Genomic DNA, 21,880 nt, shown 5'->3' with positions numbered 1-21,880 from the left:
TATATATAACATATACCCTATGTATTTTTTCTTGCTGATCTCTAAGTTTATAATGAAGGCATAATTTTAATGGTCTTCCCCACTGTCAAATGTAATGCTGTGACTTTAGTTTGTTCTCGCTTATTATTGTCTTCTGTTTGGTTTTGTTTCTTTCCTCTTTTCAGGCCTGGGCCTGTTGCCCTGGGCCTGTTACCTTACTCAAAACTAAAAATAAATGCTTCTGTTCAAGGATATAAGGCCCAGTTCATTCACTCTGCATCTTCATGAATGGAGGCTTCAGATTCTATCTGAAACCATGGGCAAAATTACTTTTATTTATGATTTTGTTTAGTGATATTCAAACAATTCATTTTAAACAAGCCAAGGTTTTCCATTACCTCATCATTTTAAGTCCAAAAGATGAATAAACAAATGACATCACATTGTATAACATGAAACATGACCCAGCACTTGAAAACCTAAATAAAAACCAAAAACCATAGTATGTTTTATGTATAATGATGGTACAGTTTATGTAACATCAGAAATTTCTAAGCTGGGTTTCTTCTCACTGCTAAAACAAAGCTATAATGTATTCATCTTAAATGGATAAAGATTAAATTGATAAAATTTCTCTAAAAATATTTGGATGGACCTTGCAACTTTCTCTGCTACAAACTCCTAACACACACTGTATTTACATGCAAAAGTAAAGAATAGACTATAGCAGGGCAAACACACTTCCTGCTCTTTTTTTTTATTAAAGGTCATATTGATAAACATGGATCTGTGCATGAAAAGATATAGTTCTTATCCACACCACCCCTAAAAAATAGTAGTGGTGAACCATGCAGATCCCAATTGTCATGCCACAGTCTCTTCTACTATCTGCATGTAGAAACAGACATTGTGTTTAGTTTACTCCTTACATGCCCATTTCCTCCTCATGGCAATGTGAGTTAAAAAAAAAAACAACCAATCAACTGACCCATAATCCTCAATTGTTGGCATTCTTGTCATGTCCAATGTGTTCCATGTGCAAAAGCCAGGTCTACACAGCAAAAGGTGAAGTGGAAGGTTTCTAAAGCTTAGTTTTAGCTCTAATTATCTGCATTGGCTCTCTATACAGTCAATATCTGTGAGATAATTGCAAATCCTCCACTTCACTTTGGCCTTATCTATACGTACAAAATAACAAAATCGTTCTACCATCGATGAGTTATTTTGATCATCATAATGATCGAATTGGATTGTTGCACAGTTGATCTGATTGACTGGTACAGTCTATGAAGATGGTTGAAAATATAGATTGACTTTGCTTTGGCCAATTCGGTTAAGTGGTATAGAAATGGCCTTTGTGCTTTGACTTAGTCATAGTGGCACTAAGTAATATTAGCCTGACAGTGAGTTCTGTTCACTTCATTTTTCATCCTTTATCTTAATGATCTTTTGTTAACTGTATGTTGGTATATCTTAGTGTGTCATTCAGAAAAGAGCCCCAGATATTCCTTATTATTTTCAAGAAATAAGTAAATATTTTGTTTTACTTAGTGGTCAGGAGTGGAGATTATTATTTGTTTGAGACGGATAGTGAAGAGGAAGAAGAAGAGGAAGAAAAAAAAGATGAAGAACCACCAAAAAAATCAGCATTCCAGGTAAATGTGGGCTACGGTAAATATCTATGTGTGTGTGTCTGTGAGTGTGTGTGAGTATGTGTGTGTGTGTGTGTGTGTGTGTGTGTTTATGCACATATATATGTATGTGTGTATATATGTATACATACACAATTATATATCCATACATATATGGTTAATAAGTTGGAAAAGCTATTCTGATTGACTGAGCTTGATTGTAGGTCCAAGCTTTTCCAATCATAATCATGTTTATTCTAACTTCCATAAATATATAATCTTTGTCTGGAATTTTTTGTTATATATGAAAGTTATTATCAACTTACTGGTAATGCCACTTGCTTTTAATTTTCTTAGAATTATTTACATGCAGCAATATTTTAGGGACCCAGACTAAATTCACTTGCTTTAAGTGGTTTGATAAGCTATTTCTGAGAATGAACTTTAATTTTACTTGTTGAAATAAAACACTTAGGACCAAGATGGCAGAGTCAGGAAGAACTCTCTGAAGGCCTCTCCAAACAACTAGTAAGCTTCTTCAGAATTTATCTAGGTTCAAATGAGCAACTTACCAGCACTGAAGAAAAGATCTGTCTCATTGGCTTGTAAGAGAAATGAGGCCCAAGAGAAGCAGTAGAAGCTAGGCTCATAGAAGGGGGCCTGTAGCAAGGCTCCAAGTCTGATACAATCCACCAACAAGGTCCCATATTCCTGCAAGCCAGCAGCCCCAAAGCTCCCCTGGCGCCCCAAGCTCAAGCCAACAGAATAGCCTTGACTGTATGATGGACCAGTAATGAAGCCCTATCATGTGGCTGGCCAACAGCATGCCCCTGCCCCTGGGGCCTACCAGAAGAGAGAACCTGTTTCCATATCAATCCAGAAGTAAGACCCCATACCTGGAGCAGACCAGCAACAATATCCCTCCTCCTGGGCCAGCCACTAGAAAAACTTTGATACCATAATGATTCAGCAGCAAGGCCCCACCATGGAGCTGACCAGCAGCTAAGCCTCACACTGAAGGCAGATCAATAGGAGGAACCCATCCTCCCCCTCCCCCCCCCCCCAAGGCAGAAGGGAAACCCTCAAGCTCAGTGAAAGCCAGCAGTAAGACTCAGAATCCCAGAACAAAAAGCCTGGGACAGTGTAAGACCACAGCCCAACTCTCACATAATAAAGCCAGGTCATGAAACAGAAATAACAATGAGCATAAAACAAAACCAAAAAAAAAATAGAACTTGACTATATAAAGTTACTATGGTAATAGAGAGGATTAAAGCATAACATAGTAGAGAACAAAATATATACATATGAGACCTCAAAGTAAAATGTAATTTGGTCACAAGTTTAAAAAAATTTCTAGAAGACCTTAAAAAGGATTTTAAAAAGCAAATTAGAAGGAAAAAATGGGAAAAAATGAAAGTAATGCAAGAGAATCATGACAAGATATACAAACTATACAAAAATTTAGTGAGGAAAATAACTCCCTATAAAATAAAATTGGCCAAACCAAAAAAGAAGTACAAAAGTTCACTGAAGAAAATAATTCTTTAAAAATTAGAATTGAGCAAGTGGAAAATAAAGACTCTATATGACATCAAGATGCGATAAAACAAAAGCAAAAATGAAGAAGATATGGAATTTCTTATTCTAACAACAACTGACATATAAATTATATCCAGGAGAAATAATATAAGAATTATTGGACTGATCAAAAAATTAAAAAATAGGAGGAGCTAAGTGGCTCAGTAGATAGAGGACCAGCCCTGGAGACAGGAGGATCTGGTTCAAATCTGAATTCAGACACTTAAAATTACCTAGCTGTGTGACTTGTGCAAGTTACTTAACCCTCAAATTTTTTTTTTAAATTTAAAAGCCTGGAAAGCATCTTACAAGAAATTATAAAAGATAATTGCCCTGAAATATTAGAACCAGAGAGCAAAATAGAAATTGAAAGAATCTACTGCTTAAAAGAGATCCCAAAATGAAAGCTCCCAGAAATATCATATCCAAATTTGAGAGCTGACAGATTAAAGAGAAAGTTGTATAAGCAGCCAAAAAGAAACAATTCAAATAGTGTAGAACTCGACCAGGATTATAAAGGATTCAGCATCTTGCACATTAAAAAAAAAAAACCCAAAATGGAAGGGCTTAGAATACGATTTACCAGAAGACAAAGGAGTTAAGATTATGACCAAGAATCACCTACACAGGAAAGCTGAATATAATCTCTTAGAAGGAAACAAAATGGACATTTACCAAAATTTATAACATTTCTAATTAAAAGACTAGAGTTAAATAAAAAATTTGACTTCCAAATATAAGACTCAAGGGAAACATAAAAAGGTTAAAAAGAAAATAGGAGAAGACATAAGAAATTCAATAAAGCTAAAATATTTATATTTCTATGTGGCAAAATAATATTTGTAATTCTTAACAACCTTATTACTATAAGAGCAATTAGAAGGAGTGTATATAGACAAAGAGTATGAACACAAGATGGCTTTGATGAGATGATACCAAATAAATAAAGTGGTGAGAAAGAAAATTGCACTGGAAGAAGGAGGAAGGGGGGATTGAATGGGGTAAATTATCCTACATAAAAGGGGGGTGGGGAGGGTAGCAGGCAAAACTCAAACCTTACCTTCATCAAAATTGACTCTAAGAGGGAATAACATGCACACTCAATTGGATATGGAAATTTCTCTTACCCTAAAAGGCTGGGGAATAATATCAAGGAGAGGAAGTAGTATATTGGGGAAGGTGGTAAAGATGAAAAAGGTAGGGTGCAAGACAGAGGTAAAAACAAGTGAAAAATAACATGATGGAAAATATAGTTAGTTATTCCTAATGGGAAGGGATTCATTCATAATGAATGGGAAGAACTCAGTTATAAAAATGAAGAAGATAGCAGAATGGAATAAAAACCTGAATCCTACAAAATGTCATTTACAAAAAATACATCTGAAGCACAGAGACACTCACAGGACAAATTGGCTAGAGCAGAATGTATTGTGCTTTAGCTGAAGCAAAGGACCAGGTTTAGCAATCATGATCTCAGAAAAAGCAAAATCAAAAATAGATCTAATTACAAGAGATAAAGGAGAAAACTATATCTTGTTGAAAGGTGCCATTAACAATGAAGTCATAACAGCACTGAACTTTTATGCATCTAAATTTTTCTAAGCCATCAGCAAACATCTAAAATGAGAATAAGTTAGAACCCTTCTCATTACAATCAAAAGTAAAATAAGGATGCCCATTGTCTCCTCCATTATTTAATATTGTAAAAGAAACATTAGCTATAGCAATAAATGAAGAAAAAGAAATTAAAGGAATTTGAATAGGCAATGAGGGAACAAAACTATCACTCTTGCAGATGATATGATTTTAAAATGATAAAATTCTACAGAATCAACTAAAACAACACTTGAAATTATGAACAACTTTAACAAAGTTGCAGGATACAAAATAAGCCCATATTAATCTTCAATATCTCTCTATATTACCAACAAAGTCCAGCATCAAGAAATGGAAAGAGCAATTTCATTTAAAATTACTGTAGACAATCTAAAAATACTTGGGAGACTAAAGATAAATTCAGTAACTTTATGAACAAAATTATTAAAATACATTTCACACAAATAGTCAGATCTAAACAATTGGAAGAATGTTAGTTTTTCATGAGTAGGTTGTGTCAGTATAATAAAAAATGATAATTCTATCTAAATTTAATCATTAAGTATATACCAAATTGTCAGAAATTATTTTATACATTTGGGAAAAATAATAACAGAATTCATCTGGAAGAACAAAAGCTCAAAAGGAAGGAGTTCTAGTCAGATCAGATATCAAATGGTATTTTAAAATAGTAATTATCAAGCGATCTGGTAGTGGCTAAGAAACAGAATGGTAGATCAGTGGGATAAATTAGATATAACATACATTAGAATAAAGGATCATAATAATTTAATATATGATTAAAAATCCAAAGATTTAGAAACCAAGCTTTTGGAACGAAGACTCTTTTTGACAGAAACTGTGAAAACTTGAAAACCATTTGGCAGAAACTAAGTATAGACCGACATCTAACACCATATATCAGCATAAAGTCAGAAATGGGTACATGCTTACATGTAAAGGATCATACCATAAGAAAATTAAGAGAGTATGAAATAGTTCATATGGCATATTTATGGATAATGGAAGAATTTAGGACCAAAAAAAGATAGAGATAGCATTACAAAATGTAAAGTAAATAATTTCAGTTTTAAAAAATTTAAAAGTTTTTGTACAAACAAAACCAATGCAACCAAAATTATAAGAAAAGCAGAAAACTGGGGGGAGAGACTATCTCTGATAAAGGCTTCTTTTCTCAACAATCTAGAAAACTGAGACAAATTTTAAAAAGTAGAAGTCATTCCCTAATTGATAAATGGTCAAAGGTTATGAGCAGGCAATTTTCAGATGAAGGAATCAAAGCTCTCTTGTATTCATTTGAAAAAATTGCTATAAGTCACTATTAATCAGAGAGATACAAATTGAAACAAATCTTAGATACCACCTCATACCTGTCAGAGCAACTAATATAACAAAAAGTGAAAATGTTGGATGTTGGAGGGGATGTGGGGAAAACTGGGACATTAATGCACTGCTGATGGAATTGTGAACTGATCTAACCATCCTGGAGAACAATTTAGAACTATGTCCAAAGAACTATAAAACTGTGCATATCCTTTGATCTAGCAATGCCACTCATAGGTCTATATCCTAAAGACATCCTAGCAAAGGAAAAGGACCTATTTGTATAAAATATTTGTAGTAACTCTTTTTTGTGGTGGCCAAGAATTGGAAATCAAGGGGATGTCCATCAATTAGGGAATGGCTAAACAAGCTGTGGTTTATGATTGTGAAGGAATATTATTGTTCCGAAAGAAATGAAGAGGATGATTTCAGAAAAAAACTGGACTTACATCAACTGATGTTTAATGAAATGAACAACACTAGAAGAACTTTGTAAATAGTAATGGCAATATCATTCAATGAACAATTATGAATGACTTAGCTATTCTCAGCAATACAGTGATCCCATACAATTCCAAAGGATTAATAAAGAAGCATACTATATGATCCCAGAGAAAGTACTGATATTGATTGAATATAGACAATGCTATTTTTCACTTTCTTTCATTTTTTTACTTTTCTTTGAGTCTTATACAAAATAACTAATTTAGAAATGTTTTACATTATTGCACATGCATATTTCTAAGTGATTGTTTACCATCTCAGATTAGGGACATGGTAGCAAAGGAGGGAAGGATAGATTTAGAACTCAAAACTTTAAATAAAAATGTTAATGTATTCTTTAACAGTTGAACAAAATCCTGCTCTGATATTGTAAGACTCAATCAAGATGACCAACAAATCCATCACTGTGTAGGCATCAAGCAAAGGATCACATTAAAATAATTTTGTTATTTTCAAATAGGGTTCATTTATACATTTATTTCAATTGATGTATGAACTGATACTACTCATATCTCTGATGAAAATCATCAAGGATAACTTTATTATTCTGCTATGCTGAATTTCCCTTTTATAACTGCTATACTGAAGAGGTCTGAATTCTCTCTATAAGCCAGTCAAATAAAGTAGATATTCAATTACTTTAGTGTTGATGAGACTTCATAAGTATAATGATAAAAATGTTTTTTGTAAGTTTTATTTTATAAATTAGCAACTCATTTTAGCCACTTTAATCACAACATTATCATCTTCCTGAATACATACAACGCCCCACAGTGGGTCAGATAATGTGATTGGAGAAGCAGCAGTTTAAATCAGCTGACTACATCTTTCTAGGCACCTAGGCTCATGTCCACCTAGGAAAAGCAAAAGATGAATTCTAGGTAGTCATCTGTATAACTTGATACTTTCTTTGTCTCAAATAAATACTACATTGTCTATTTTTGTGTATGCATGGATAACTTGTGCTAAATACTAATTACTCATTTTATTTTTATTCTAACATGATTTCTAATCACTAGCTATGAAGAGAAAGAAATGGATTTGTCTTGACAATTTTTCATAGATTATATGCATGAATTCAGCTTTTTTTTGTTCCTAACTTATAAATTGAACACATTTCTGCTGGCATGGGTCTTACTTTAGTATTTGTCACTTTTCCCTAAAGTTAACATTACAATTGAGAAAAATTCATATAGACGTTTTGTATTTTGAGAATTGTTTTTGTTTAGTTTTTCCTACTAATTATTTTCACTTTGTCCTTTTTTGTAGAGAGCTATTGGGAAGTTTGCATCAGCCCTTTTAGCCTTGCCAAAGTCTCTCATTAAACTTCCCAAAACTATTCTTCAGTACTTAATCAGAGCTGCAAAGGTATTTGATGTTTCACTGACATGTAGTAATACCCTCCTCTTTTTTAGGAATTTAATCAAACATACCTCATTACCCTGCATCTGCATTTTACCTTCTCTATAGATAATGAACTCCCCCAAAATGTTGAAAATTGCTTATTAAACTAACTTTCCCAAAATGAGTTCTCTCAAGTGATATACTCATTTCCATGCCAAAACTGGAGGCCATCAAGAAATAGAAAGAGAAAATGCAGATATCCATATTTTTCTAACCTTTTGATACTACTGCATAAGCCACATCTGGCTTGTAGAAGGGTCACATCTAGTTGCATGCATCAGTTACAAGGCATAGAAAGTATGGTCATCTTTCTCAGAAGCTGGTAAAACTCTGAAGTGTGCTAGTAAAGCACAAATTTTGGCAAGACCTTATTTTCTGGCTCGGTAACCTTTTGATCTTAGTATTCATGACTCAAACTTCATTTTTCCTTTACTCTTCTTGAATTCATCACACCATTTAAATGACTTATAGACTTGATAATCCTCATGACTCATAAATTTAGTGAAACCTCTTTTAAGTGAGCATCAACTATATGACTGATTGAGGAATCCTAAACACAAATGTCTGCAAGATCACATGTGCAGCCTGTTGTAAACACTGTTTTGAATTCTGTTATTTAACAGAGTTCCCTTTGAGAGCACAATTTGATATGACTCTTCCTCTCTTTGGGCTTCAACTTCCCCATCTCTATAATGGAGTAGTTGAACAATATTATTTCTAGGATTGAGATATTATTTGAACATATTATTTTCTTTTACAATTATGATATGATGCTGATTTTGTGGTTTTAATATTCAAAGTAGTTACTTCAATAGTTTTTTTTCATTTTCCCCTTATTTTATAAATGCCTTATACTGATACTTAAAATTTATCAATAAGTAAAACAAGCAATAATCAACCAATCAATATGTATTGAGTGCATACTATGTGACAAACACTGAGTTAGATATTGGGTATACAAATACATTGAACAATACTATCCCTATTCACAAAAAATATACATTCTGACAAGCTCTCTCTTCATCTTATATCTTAATATCTTCTTCACCACTTAAAGCAGGTACTGAATCTCAACCCAAAGGCTTCAGATTGTATACGTGACAATTAAGTATACTTTATTGATTCTGTAAGTCTGAAGTGATATGGACTAGTTTACTTAAATTGAAATTTAAACTTATTATTCACATTTTCTTACATAAACCTTACCATTTAAATACCAGTTCATTTCACACTAAAAAAATAGTTTTAGAATAGAATGTTTTCTTGCCTCCTAGCCTCTTTATTTAGAATGAAAGAAAATATTATATTTATTCTCCAAGATTCACATTTCTACTACTGAGGGAAAAAAAGGAAACATTTCTCTTTCCAAAAAAGTTAGGGTTACCTTTAACACCTAAATCTACAATTCCAAATGTTTACCTATGTTTCATAACAACAATAGTTATTATTTATATAGTACTTAAAGATTTATAAAATACTTTGTGTTTTATCTATTTTGATCCTCACAACAAAATTATTTCATTTATTAGGCACTGCAAAAAAGAAAAAACAGAAAAAATATTTATGAATCTAAAAAAGCATCCACAAATCAAACTTTTTTTCTTCTATAATCCAGCTTCCCTGAGACCCAGGTGTATCCATGGGTGCATGAGGGCATGCTTGCTTGGCTTGTGATAGTTGGATTTCTATGGGGACTGGCTTTTCCTTCTGCATGAGTTTGTGGCATCTTGAGCTCTCACTCAAGATCTGTTGTGTCTTGGTATCATCCATGTTATAATATTAACTTTGAATGAAAATTACAAAAGTCAGCCAAAAGCACTGACATTTTTCAAACTGCCTTGAAATAACATTAATCTTTTAAGTTCATAGTTGTTACTTTCTTGGTGATGTTGGAAAACAGTGATTATCTATGCTTATGTGTGTGTGTGTGTGTCTGTGTGTATATACACACATGCATAATTATATATAACACTATTGTTATCTGCAAAGCTCTTGGTAAAATTCACCTATTTTCCGCTAATGGGACTTGTCACAGGTTTATTAAACCAATATTTCCAAATCAAATAAAAGCACCAGGGATACTTCATTTGTCTGTGATATTTTTTTGTTGTTGTTGTGGAAAAAGAAGGGACAGAAGAGTGATTGTTGTTCAGATTTGTAGTTTTTTATCTCATTGCAAAACAGAGGAGGCAGAAATAAGATTTTAACAAATGGAAACCATAGTGATGGTGATGGTGATGGTGATGATGAAGGAGCATGAGAAAGTGGTGGCATGTGCCCTAAAATCACTGCATGTTCTTTTGAGGGTTCTTGTGAAACTTATTCCTCCTTCAGCTGTTTTCATATTTGGTTTTTATGCTAATGAAAATGCCACAGGCAAACTCAGCGAGCCTGATGGAGGAGGGGCTATTGAGATGTGTTTGAGATTGGAAACATGTGCTCATACCTGCAGATGCAAGTGTGTTCTTTCTGAAATTCCTATATATGGAACACTTCACAGTTTAATAACAATATTAAAAATCTGAAAAATGAATGATGCTGTTCCTTCTAGTTTGTCTATCAGGCCTGGATTACTGATCCCAAAACAGCTCTCCGACAGAGAAGAAAAGAGAAGAAAAGATCTGTAAGAGAAGAGCAAAAATGGAGGAGGAAAGGATCTGGGGAGGGTATGTACAATTCCATGTTACCCTTAGAAATTAATAATCCTATTTTTCCTTCATAAAACATGATAGAAATGAAAGGGGAAGGGAGGAGAGGAGGGGAAGGGAAGCGAGGGAAGGAAAGAAGAGGAGGAAAAATTCATATGCTAGTCATTGTACTAAACACCTTATAAATATTATATCATTTGACTCTCACAACAATCCTGTCAGGTAGTTGTTATTATAAATCCAACTTTACAGTTTTGGAAACTGAAGCAGACCAAGGATAAATTCTTTGCCAATGATGACATTTAGAAAGTGTGTGAGGCCAGATTTGAACTAAACTTCTTCTAATCCCAAATTCAGAGCTATTGCCTCTCTGCCACTTAGCAAGAACTTAAACAAACCAATTAGTAGCTAAACTAATTCTTCCTCTTGTCTCCTCTGTAGTTCTGCTAGGTATCTTTCCAAGGTCTTGCTACAAATGGATCCCTGGTCACATTTTCCAATTTTGTAGTCAAACTTATAAAAGATTCAGCTTTACATACCTCCATATTATGCTATACAGAAGTTAAGACCAGATAAGACATGGTTTCTATTCTCTAGAAACTTATGTTCATCAATATAAAAACAGCTGTGATTTCTAATATAGGAGGTGGGGCATGTATTTACAAAAAAAGTTATACCCTGATGACAAATAACAGGACTAAAAGTCTTAGTAATTGCAAAGAAAATATCATGTCAAAAATAAATGTTTTCAAATATGATCTTTAAGTAATTTAACAGAAGAGGAAAAAGAAAATTTATTAAGACATAAGCAACCTTCTTTCATTCCCTAAGTATTTGTTTAATGCCTTGTTGAATATAAAGCAATATGTTAAGCACTGTGTTAAATAGAAAAAAAAACTAAGAGGAAATCTCAAATTTCAAAGTGTTAATGGTTATTTTTTTTCTGGGGGAAGGAGTAAGGAGAACTTTAATCTCATAGTTCTTGATAGTTTTTGAAATTTTGGTTCAGAGAATACCCTGGCTTTAATGTTGAAATCAGCTTTAATGGAGAAGAATAGAATTTCTTCCATTTAAAGTATTAACTCCTCTTTACCTGATATCAATTTGACAGGTCCTGTAGAATGGGAAGACCGAGAAGATGAACCATTAAAAAAGAAATCTGATGGTCCAGGTAAATCAATGATGACAAAAATAACATTTAAATATCGGCCATGGGGGAATGCTATCTTCCACCACTATTATTAGTCAGGTTAAATGACAGCATTATCTAAAATTTTTTATTGAATGTTATTTCTAGAAAATCAGTGACATAGTTTTTACTTGGATAATCATTATTGTTGTAAATTATTATTGGTTCCAAGACTAAATTGACCTTTATAATACTAAACCAAAAGTATGATTGATTGTGACTCAGTTTTCTGAGGTATATCAGAAAATGCCCAAAGAAAATGGTATATTTCTAATGAAGCTACATCATGATTTCAATCTTAATTATATATACAATATAAAAATGAACAAAAAACGAGGAAGAGATGAGAATATGATTATGAAACAAGTATGTCCCCCATGCCAGGAAAAGAATATCACTATTTATATTAAGTAACTGTCCATATCTGCTAAATTGTTATTATTTTCTGTTTTTTCAAATTTTGGTCAGTTCACAAGGTTTTCATTTCTCTTTTTAGGAAAGATTTATGCTAACTTTCAAGGGTGACTAACATCTGGCTCCAAATGATATTTTATATCCTAAAGGGAAAAATATTGTTTTTTGACATCATTCTGTATTGGCACTTTGTATTATCTAGTTGGATTGCATTTTTATACAATGACAACGATAAACTTCTTCCAAATTATATTCATTTTTGATTGCTTTTAGAAATCATAATAGCATAGAATCCCTTATAATATCTTATTTTATTAAACCAAATTGAATGTAATCCCAGTCACAACATGTCTCATAAAATGTACTTCCAATAATTTAATAGATCTGTCATCTTTTCAATTGGGATTCTATCTACCAGAACATATACTTCCATATGACCTCTCCTTGTCTAATAGGATTCTTGTCCATATCTACTCTGGGCCTGGCGAGTCTTATAAATCAAACTTGGGGATCCAATATAATGACATATTTGTGAATCATAAAATACAAGAAGAAAAAAAGAAACAAATAGAAAAAGAAAGAAAGAAAAAACAATGGACTTAACGGAAAACAAAAAATAAAAAAGATGGAATACCCTAAAAAAGAGTAATTCTGATAGGTCATTCTATTCTGCCTTAACAACTGGTCATTAGGGCAATCAAATCTCTAAAACCTCCTACATCATTCCCTCATTGGTAAGTCCTTTCATGCCATAGATACCAAAGAAGACAAATTAGTTATGATACTGAAGTCTCTTTATCCCCTTAAAAGGGAAACAACCCTCAGCCTGTATTAAAAAAAAAAATTTAGTATGATACCATATATCTTCTATGATCCTATGAAGTAATGTCAAAGGTCATATAGACCAACCCACTTATTTTCCAAATGAGAAAATTGAGCTTAGAAAGTTTAAACAACTTGTCCAAAAGGAGTCAAAAGGAGCCAATAACAAAATTCAAACCTGGGTCCTCTCATTCCAGAGCCAAAACTCTCTCTCTTATACTAGAGGCTTCTTCTGAGTAAGCTTCTATTTTTTTGACTACTAGTGAAACAATCATACTATCCACCAGTATTATTTCTTTGCTATAAAACTAACCTTCTTCTTTCAATAATAATGATAATAAATGTCTACCATTTATCTAATCCCTACCATGTTCCAGGAACTGTCCTAACCACCTTAACAAATATTATCTTATCCTCACAACAACCCTGTGAGATAGGTGCTTTATTTTACTGATGACGGAAATGAGACAATTAAAAGTTAAATGACTTGTTCAAGATGAAAATACTTGTATCTGAGGATGGATTTGAACTCAAGTCTTCCTGAATACAGGCCATACCATCTACCTGCCTCTAACTGAAATATAATTTTAATACTTTGTTGTGTTTTTGCTATAATGTATGTACTTTCCATCAGCTTTCAAATCATAAACTATCCTTGCCTTCTCATCCTGTATGATTCTTGTCTTCTATTAAAATACTAAGAGGATGCCCCATATTTTATGAGTTCTAATACAGTTTACTATACTATCCTTCTAGCCTTATCAAATAGAACCCATAGGGTCTTAGGAATATTCATAAAAAACTGTTGTTCAATCACATCTGACTATTTGTGACTGGAGTTTTCTAGGAAAGAAATTAGAGTGGCTTGTCATTTTCTTCTCCAGTTCATCCAGGGTTTAATTGACTTGCCCAGAGTCATATCTAGTAAATATCTGATGTCAGATTTGAACCCAAATACTCCTGATTCCTGGGTCAGCACTCTATCCACTACGCCATCTAGTTGCCTGTTCATAAAGAATCAAAAGACATTTAAGAGAACACTTGGTCCAATCCCTTCCTTTTATACAAAAGGAAACAGACCCAGAATAGAGAAATTACTTTCCCCTGAATTATATATAACTAGTAAGTAGCACTCCAAGTAACTCCTTTATATATTCTATATTCTAAAAAAGCTGAACTACTCTCTGTCCCCCATTTTTGTCGTGACCTTTCCCAACTCTTTGTCTTTGTTCATAAAATATTTCAGGCTTGGAATAGTCTCCTTTCCTCTCTCTCTCTAATCTTTCAGTATAAAATTTCCTTCTTTCAAGAGCCAACTCAAGTATTACTCTTTCTCTGCAGTTGACACAGTCTTCTTTGTATCAAGATTATTTCTATACATCCTTCACCCTAATCCAACCTACTAGTCTGAAAGTTCCTTGACAGCTGACTCTTCATATCTCCAGTACCTAATACAGAGTAATAAATAGATGCATTGTAAATGCTTTCTAAACAACTTAAAGCCATTATATTTCATTCTCCCAGATAACATCATCAAAAGGATTTTCAATATTTTAAAGTTTACCTGGGTCTTGTTTTTGGCATCAGTGGATAGTTTTACAACCTGGCTTAATTCAATTTCACGGGAGCACATCGACATATCCACTGTACTAAGAATTGAACGATGCATGCTGACTAGAGAAATTAAAAAGGTAATACTATTCTCTTCTTTTTTTACTCACAAAACATGAAGGTTGAATTGAGATCCTAAAAAGTGATAATGTACTATCCTTTTGTTGAAAAAGCTCAATGCCATTCTATTTCCTTTTAACAAATAAAAACTATCTCTCACTCAGAAATAGAATGAAAAACTGTCATCATAAGAGTTGTAACTGAAACTTATTGCTGCCCCAATTACCAGCTGTGGTTTAATAGATTTTCCCATGATTTTATGAATTGTGCCTGGAAGGTATCATAGCAAACATGCTATATTTGTGTAGAGAAGCAATTAGTTAAAGCTGAGAACTGAAAAGAATGGATATATACATATGATGTATAGAATATAAACAACTGATTTCTGAAAAGCAACCAGGTTAGGAACTAGAGAAATCTTTCATTTACTGTTGATTTCTGCTTTTCTTTAGGGCAATGTTCCAACACGAGAGAGTATCCATATGTATTATCAGAACCACATTATGAATCTTTCTAGAGAATCAGGACTGGATACAATTGATGAAAACCCTGGTGGTGTTTCAGGCTTAAAAACAGCCCGACGGATGGATAGCTTAGATTCACATGACAGTATTTCCAGGTATTTTCATTCTTTAAATAATATTTTTTCTTAATTTATAAAGGTCAGAAATATAAATAGGAACATTTTATGAGAAACTAATTGCATGAAGGGAGGGTTAATTGCAAATTTATGAGTGACTTTTTCCCATTCTATCCTTGTTCCAATAAGATAAAAGTTCTTCTATCCTCTTCAGGAATAAGTAAAAGAAAATATCCTAGTCAAATAATTAGAACTATTTGTAAGAATTTGCTGTAAATTATTTTTCCCTTTAAAGTATTCTATTGTTATTTTCTGTATCACTGTTTTTTCCCAATGATCCAGTCCAAATAATACCCTTTCATGTAGAAAATGCATGTAATCAGGAAAACAAATCAATAATTGACTTTGTCAAACAATTTATGGCAATATCCTCCTCTATAGTCTTCTATGTCTATCAAGGAAGAGGAGGCACATTTTGTCACCATCAATCCTCTGAAGTCACACTTTAACTTTTCATTGTTCCAAGTTCTTGAAATTTTTCCTTGATATTTTCCTTTACATTTGTGACATATATATATATATATATATATAGATATATATATATAGATAGATATATATATATAGATATATATACACACACACATATTTTCATTTCTTAGAAGGAAGTTAGAGACATCAAGCTAAGGATTCCTGTTTTTGACAAGACCTGCCATTTGAACAATGATAGCTTCCATGCCATCCATTTGGAATAAATAGAGCAATTTTTTGTAAACCTCCTACAGTTTCTTTTCTTCTTGAAAGCTTTACAATGATTTCAAATAATGTATTTAAAGTAACATTTGGATCCTATCTAGATCTTTTTCAATGAAAGTTTGAAGAATTAACCATCTCTCCGTAAAAAAAAATGCTTTTGATTAAAAGGCTATTTCTTCTTAGAAGTATTTATCTTCCTTAGCTAACATTGCATTTTACATATGTACATAAAATTTTCATTTTCATATGTAAAAGTTTTCTCAGACAAGAATATAGAAAAGGTCTTTAGAAGATTTTTTTTGTTTTGTATTTATATACCTTCAGGCATACTTGCACAAGTCAACACTTAAGCACATTCTGAGGTTCTTATGAAAAGAAACAGTTAAAATATTTTATAATTTAAAATAGAGATGTATATATGTCTATATTTATATGAATAAACATATATATGTACATAAATATATCCCTATGTGTATAGGTATACATATATATGTGTAATTATGTATAATAATTTAGTTCTGCAATGTGTATGTATGTATACAGGCCAATGTCTAAAATTCTTTGAAAATAAATTAGAAGAGAAAAATAGACTAGAATAACAAAAATAATACATGATATGTCTATAAAGTTATCTGTCTTAATATGTAACATATAGCATAAGATGAGTGTTGTCCCTTTCAAAGTAATAGCATTGGTAAATTTTGCATTTATTTTGATGATACTACCCATTGATTAAATTATTTTTAGAATTCCAGCTGTCTTTAGAGCTAGTTGGTGGGTGTCTTTAACTTTGTGGTTAGTCCTCACTGTTCAGTCCAAAAAAATAATTTAATCATCTGTATTACATTTGACTGCCTCAGGAAATCACATTCACTTAGGGGGGAAACGTGGGCATTATTGTGGATATTCAAAAGAAGGTTCAACAGTGCTCTGAGATTTTAAAATGTTTTGAGCAAAAGCATAAACATTTTAATAAACATAATTTCTATAGGTGACTTCTTTGAATTATATAGCTTTCATTGGAATATGCAAACTTTGGTATAGTAATTTTGTATCAAACCAGTAACATAAATTTGGAGTACCTTGAAAGTAATAAGTACTCTACAGGTCTTGAAAGAGTTGCTTTTTATCCTAACTTATTTACTTCCAGTACTTACTTGGTCTATAGAGAGAGTTGAATCCATTTCCTCAAAACCAAACTCCAAAACTGTAATGTTGAGGTGAAATTGTATTTTGAGCAGGCCAAAACCAGAAATGCCAAGTTTTAGAGTTATTTGTAGTCATTACTAGGAAAAGTGAGAGGCTATATGTATAGCTCTTAGTAAATCTTGAAGTATTATGGAATTGCAAATTATTTTATCATTATTATTTATTATTATATTATCATTTCTACATTGTTCATTAGAACTTGTATGTTCACATCTATTCTACCATTTAATAATTATATGCTATTGGTTTTGTGTGGTGTCAATCTCTTTACAGTTGAAACAATAGAATAGTGATTTTTGGTAGAGTTCAGTGTGCTATTGTTTCCCTTCTATCCCCAAATTTGGAAATAATGTGCAACTGTTTTGAAATAAATTCACAATTTTTCTTGTGAATTTTTCTTCTGCTTGTAAGAAAATGTAGAACATAAATCCCTAACAGTGACTATGTCAAAATAGTTATATTTTTACTGAAGGTATTGGTTGGGATGTTTTGAACTACCAGAATAAAATATTCTTTTTATAGAAAGTATTAATCAAAAGTATAATTACCTAATAAAAAAGTTCTTATTTACCTTTACTTCAACATATAAATACACTCACAGAACATATTTTGGAAATCACTTTTATAATAAAAATTTGAAAAAAGACTGACTAGAAGGGCAAAATACATTAGAAATAACTATATGTATAGAAGATAGATATGTACATAGATATATAGAAAGATGAGAGATGAGAGAACTAGTGAGCATGTTAGTATTTTTTTTACATCTAAGCACATCATATCATCAATTTTATTTGTTGAACCTTTTGTTGCATTTTTATTTTTTTGGACAAGGTCAAGGCAAGAAAAAAAATATGTCAAAAATGTCATAATTACCCTAATTAAGCTCTTCAGTTTTTGCTCATTAGGACCATCTCCCTAAATCATGATACCAATATTTGGTTTGATAATTTTTCTTTGTAGTTCAGATGTTCTTTGTTGCTGATTGTCTTTTAACTACAGAGGGTTATAATTGCAAAAGAGGGTGTTTGGAGGGAAATGTTATTACTGGTGGGTTAACAAACTGAGATTTTGTCACTAAATGCATCCTGGGATAAGTGTTAACTAGAAGATATAAGTAACACCAGTTCTACTTAATGTGGATACCCAGCTCTCAATACATATTTTAGGAGGAAACTCACTTGGAAAGATGTGTTGATTTATAGGGATGACAGGGAGATGCCTATGATTGAAGTTAGCATTGTATTTCTTCCAACACTTCAAATTCAAAAGGCCATTCTCATTTGTTCCTTTTTGATTAGCTAAGAGCAAATAAATTTTCAAATTTATCCCTCTCTCCCACATATGAAGATTTTTCCCTCCATATCTTTACATATTAAATTTCTTGGTAAGTTAGGGTTTACTGATTTTCTTTGTTTATCATGTGTTTTTGATGGCGATATAATTGTAAAAATGCCTTTTATACATTTTTAAGAAGTGTTTTCTTTCTCTGCAGACCTTGTTCTGGTCTCATTTCTCTAACATGGCAATATTCTATACATCATATATTGGGCAAGAGAATGAGTAAACAGAATAGTACAAAGTAAACAAGCAAAAAATGATGGTAATGCTAATAATAATAGATTATTCTTTTATAACATTTTTGAAGATCTTTCCCCACAGCAGTTCTGTGAAGTAAATGGTAAATACATTCTCACTTTTACAGAAAAGGAAATTAAGTAATCCAATGAAATTAGGAAACAATATCAAGCCCAGATCTGCTAATTTCAAATTCACCTCTTTCCAATTTGTTGGCAATGCAATAAAAATCCATAGGAATTTCTCCCAAAAATGGATGTTCTTGATGTGGTGTCTGTTAACTTTTTTTTTAATTTAGTGACTGTTCTTCAGTAGAATTGATTTTCTTTGGTATCTAATATACTTTATTTTATTATTCTAAGAAGAAATCCTCAAACTTCATGAAGCAACGTGGTACAAGGGAAAGAATAATAGACAAGGCCTATGTTTCATTCTCCCTGTGACAGTTACCAGTCATGTGGCTGTGAACAAACAGTTCTGATTTCTCTGAAAATTTCTCATCTATAAAAGATGTATAAGAACATCTATATCACTTGCCTTTGAAGAATGTTGCAGGGATAAAATGAAATAATATGCCATAAAGTCCTTTGAAAACATTAAAATTCTACATAAATGAAAAATTGTTATTATCATTACCTGTATATCATACAAATGACAGAGATTGACTAGTAGCCAATTTTTTATTTCATATATAAGAAATTTGACTTATTTGATAGCTAAGAAATCTGGCTAAAATATTTGAAATAAGGAAAATACTTAGGTTTTTTTAGTCTGATCCAATAGTTAAGCAAATTTTTAGAGATGTCAAATATTGCAGATTGGGGATAATATTTAAAACTAATAATTACTCTTTTGGTAAAGAATTTCAAAAAAGGAAGAAAAAATTCTATAAAATATGCAATAAGTATGCTAAAGTTCAATAAGTTTGAAAAAATTTAATAAATTCTTTTAATATTTACTTGATGAATTTTAATAATTTTTCTTGACTTTTGACAGTAATTAGAATTTCATAAGCAATGACCTAGAGTGGAGAGCATGCCAGAAAAAAATGAACATGATCATATATTGGTTAGTGACTTTATCAACACAGAAACTTCACTGTTCATAGTTGAGTCATGTTGCTTTTAGTTTGTGTCCAAGAGCATCTCAAATTCTAAAAGACAATGGTTTGCCTAACAGAAAGATGCATTGGGACTGTTGAGAATATTTTGGAGAATATTATCTTGGTGTATCATTAACTTTGAATAGTGAAGAATAAGAATTTTTGAATCACTTCGAAAATAGTACTAAGGATCCATATGTACATACAGCTTGACTGTGGAGTGTTTATAGACTTTTAATCTGGATTTCTCCATAGTGACACTCTATCTCTGATTTCTCCTTTTGTCATCTGCAATACTTCTCCACTCCCATCTCTCCACCCCAACTTGAATGGGATCTATGAGTTTTATTATTGGGAAAAACAAGAGAGCATATTTGAGATAAGTAAAAAGTCCAGTAATTTGATTAGACATAAACTATTTCATTCCAGTCTAAGAATATGTGCTCATATTCATATAATACTTTATCTTTTACAAACCACAAAATAACCCTGTAAGTTAATAAATGCCAATAATATCCCCATATTAGAGATAAGAAAAGTGAGAGACAAAGAGGTTAAGTGAGTTCCCTGTACTCACACATGTGGTAAGCAATAGAGCTCATTTTTGAACACACACATCTCCTAACTTTTAAGTACAGCCCTATTTACCTAAGTGTTGTGCCTGAAATCAGGAAAACTCATCTTCCTGAGTTCAAATTCAATCTCAGACACTTACTTGTTACATGACCTTAGGCAAATCACTTAACCATGTTGCTTTTGTTCCTCATCTATAAAATGAACTCCTGAAGGAAACTCTAGTATCTTTACCAAGAAAACTCCAAATGGGATCACAAAGAGTCAGACATGACTAAACAACAATATGCACTACATTGTGTCATTTATAAATTTTAGACAACACTGAATTTCATTGAAAAAATAAAGCAAAATCAGTTGAAGTAAAGGTCTTTCTTGATAATTTTTTATGGTCATCTTTGTAGTATTTTACTTTATTACATAAGTAGCAGTCATGGAGAAAATGACATTCTTTTTTCTTCAACTTCAAATAGTGCTATGCCACTTTCTATTCATAGGCTAGCTGAGCAAAAGCTCTTTTAGAATTCTCAAGGTAAAACTAAGCTTAATTATCATAAAGAAATTGACTTACTGCTTAGAGCTAGCACTCTTTCTTTAGTGAAGCTTAGTTAGTCAACCATGTTTCCTTTCTATGCTTGGCCCAAGGCTTTGTAAAGCCACAATGGTCCTAACCTAAGTAGTGAAAGTGTCTTTATTCATATGAGTTTGAGAATCCCTTCACTTATTTTATAGTAATTAAGGGAGTTCTACTTTTTATGGAAAATTTTTAGACCTGCCTTTTTCTTCCATAACTTTCTGAGCTCAGAACTAATCCTGAATCCAGTTTTCATACCCCAGAGATGTGAGGTTCATGAAGTAAAGGTCCAACTGGAATTGGAATTGTGATATATATATATACATATATATATATATATATATATATATATTACAACATAATATGGATAATTTAGGAAATAATTTCTATGAATGGAGCATAATTTTTATGTGAGCCAGTTAGGAAATCATCTAATAATAGATCTTAACTTTAAAACTTTTTTTAGTTATAAATTATAATGTATCTAGTTTGTGCACAATAAGACCATTGTGAATATTATGTAAGGATTACAAATATTTTTTAAATTTTATTTATTTAAGGCAATGGGGTTAAGTGAATTTGCCAAAGGTCACACAACTAAGCAATTATTAAGTGTCTGAGTACATATTTGAACTCAGGTCCTCCTGACTCCAGGATTGGTGCTCTATCCACTGTGCCACCTAGCTACCCAAGGATTACAAATATTAACACCATCACCATTCAAAAAC

At 32.1% G+C, this 21,880-nt stretch overlaps 1 protein-coding gene across 4 annotated transcripts in view; it reads left to right on the top strand.

The window, feature by feature from the left end:
* PIEZO2 (piezo type mechanosensitive ion channel component 2) overlaps window positions 1-21,880 on the top strand; it is a 532,098-nt gene that overhangs the window by 447,251 nt on the left and 62,967 nt on the right. For 2 of the 4 annotated variants that reach the window (XM_074205559.1, XM_074205561.1), the window contains exons 32-37: window positions 1,531-1,634; window positions 7,905-8,003; window positions 10,591-10,705; window positions 11,799-11,858; window positions 14,637-14,803; window positions 15,236-15,402. In XM_074205559.1, the coding sequence (XP_074061660.1) occupies window positions 1,531-1,634; window positions 7,905-8,003; window positions 10,591-10,705; window positions 11,799-11,858; window positions 14,637-14,803; window positions 15,236-15,402 (712 nt within the window). The remainder of the gene's footprint in view (window positions 1-1,530; window positions 1,635-7,904; window positions 8,004-10,590; window positions 10,706-11,798; window positions 11,859-14,636; window positions 14,804-15,235; window positions 15,403-21,880) is intronic. The other 2 variants (XM_074205560.1, XM_074205562.1) reach the window with 1 other exon arrangement.

The sequence above is a fragment of the Macrotis lagotis genome, chromosome X, assembly GCF_037893015.1.
Source record: "Macrotis lagotis isolate mMagLag1 chromosome X, bilby.v1.9.chrom.fasta, whole genome shotgun sequence".
Lineage (NCBI taxonomy): Eukaryota > Metazoa > Chordata > Mammalia > Peramelemorphia > Peramelidae > Macrotis > Macrotis lagotis.
This window is presented reverse-complemented; position numbering and strand designations above follow the sequence as displayed.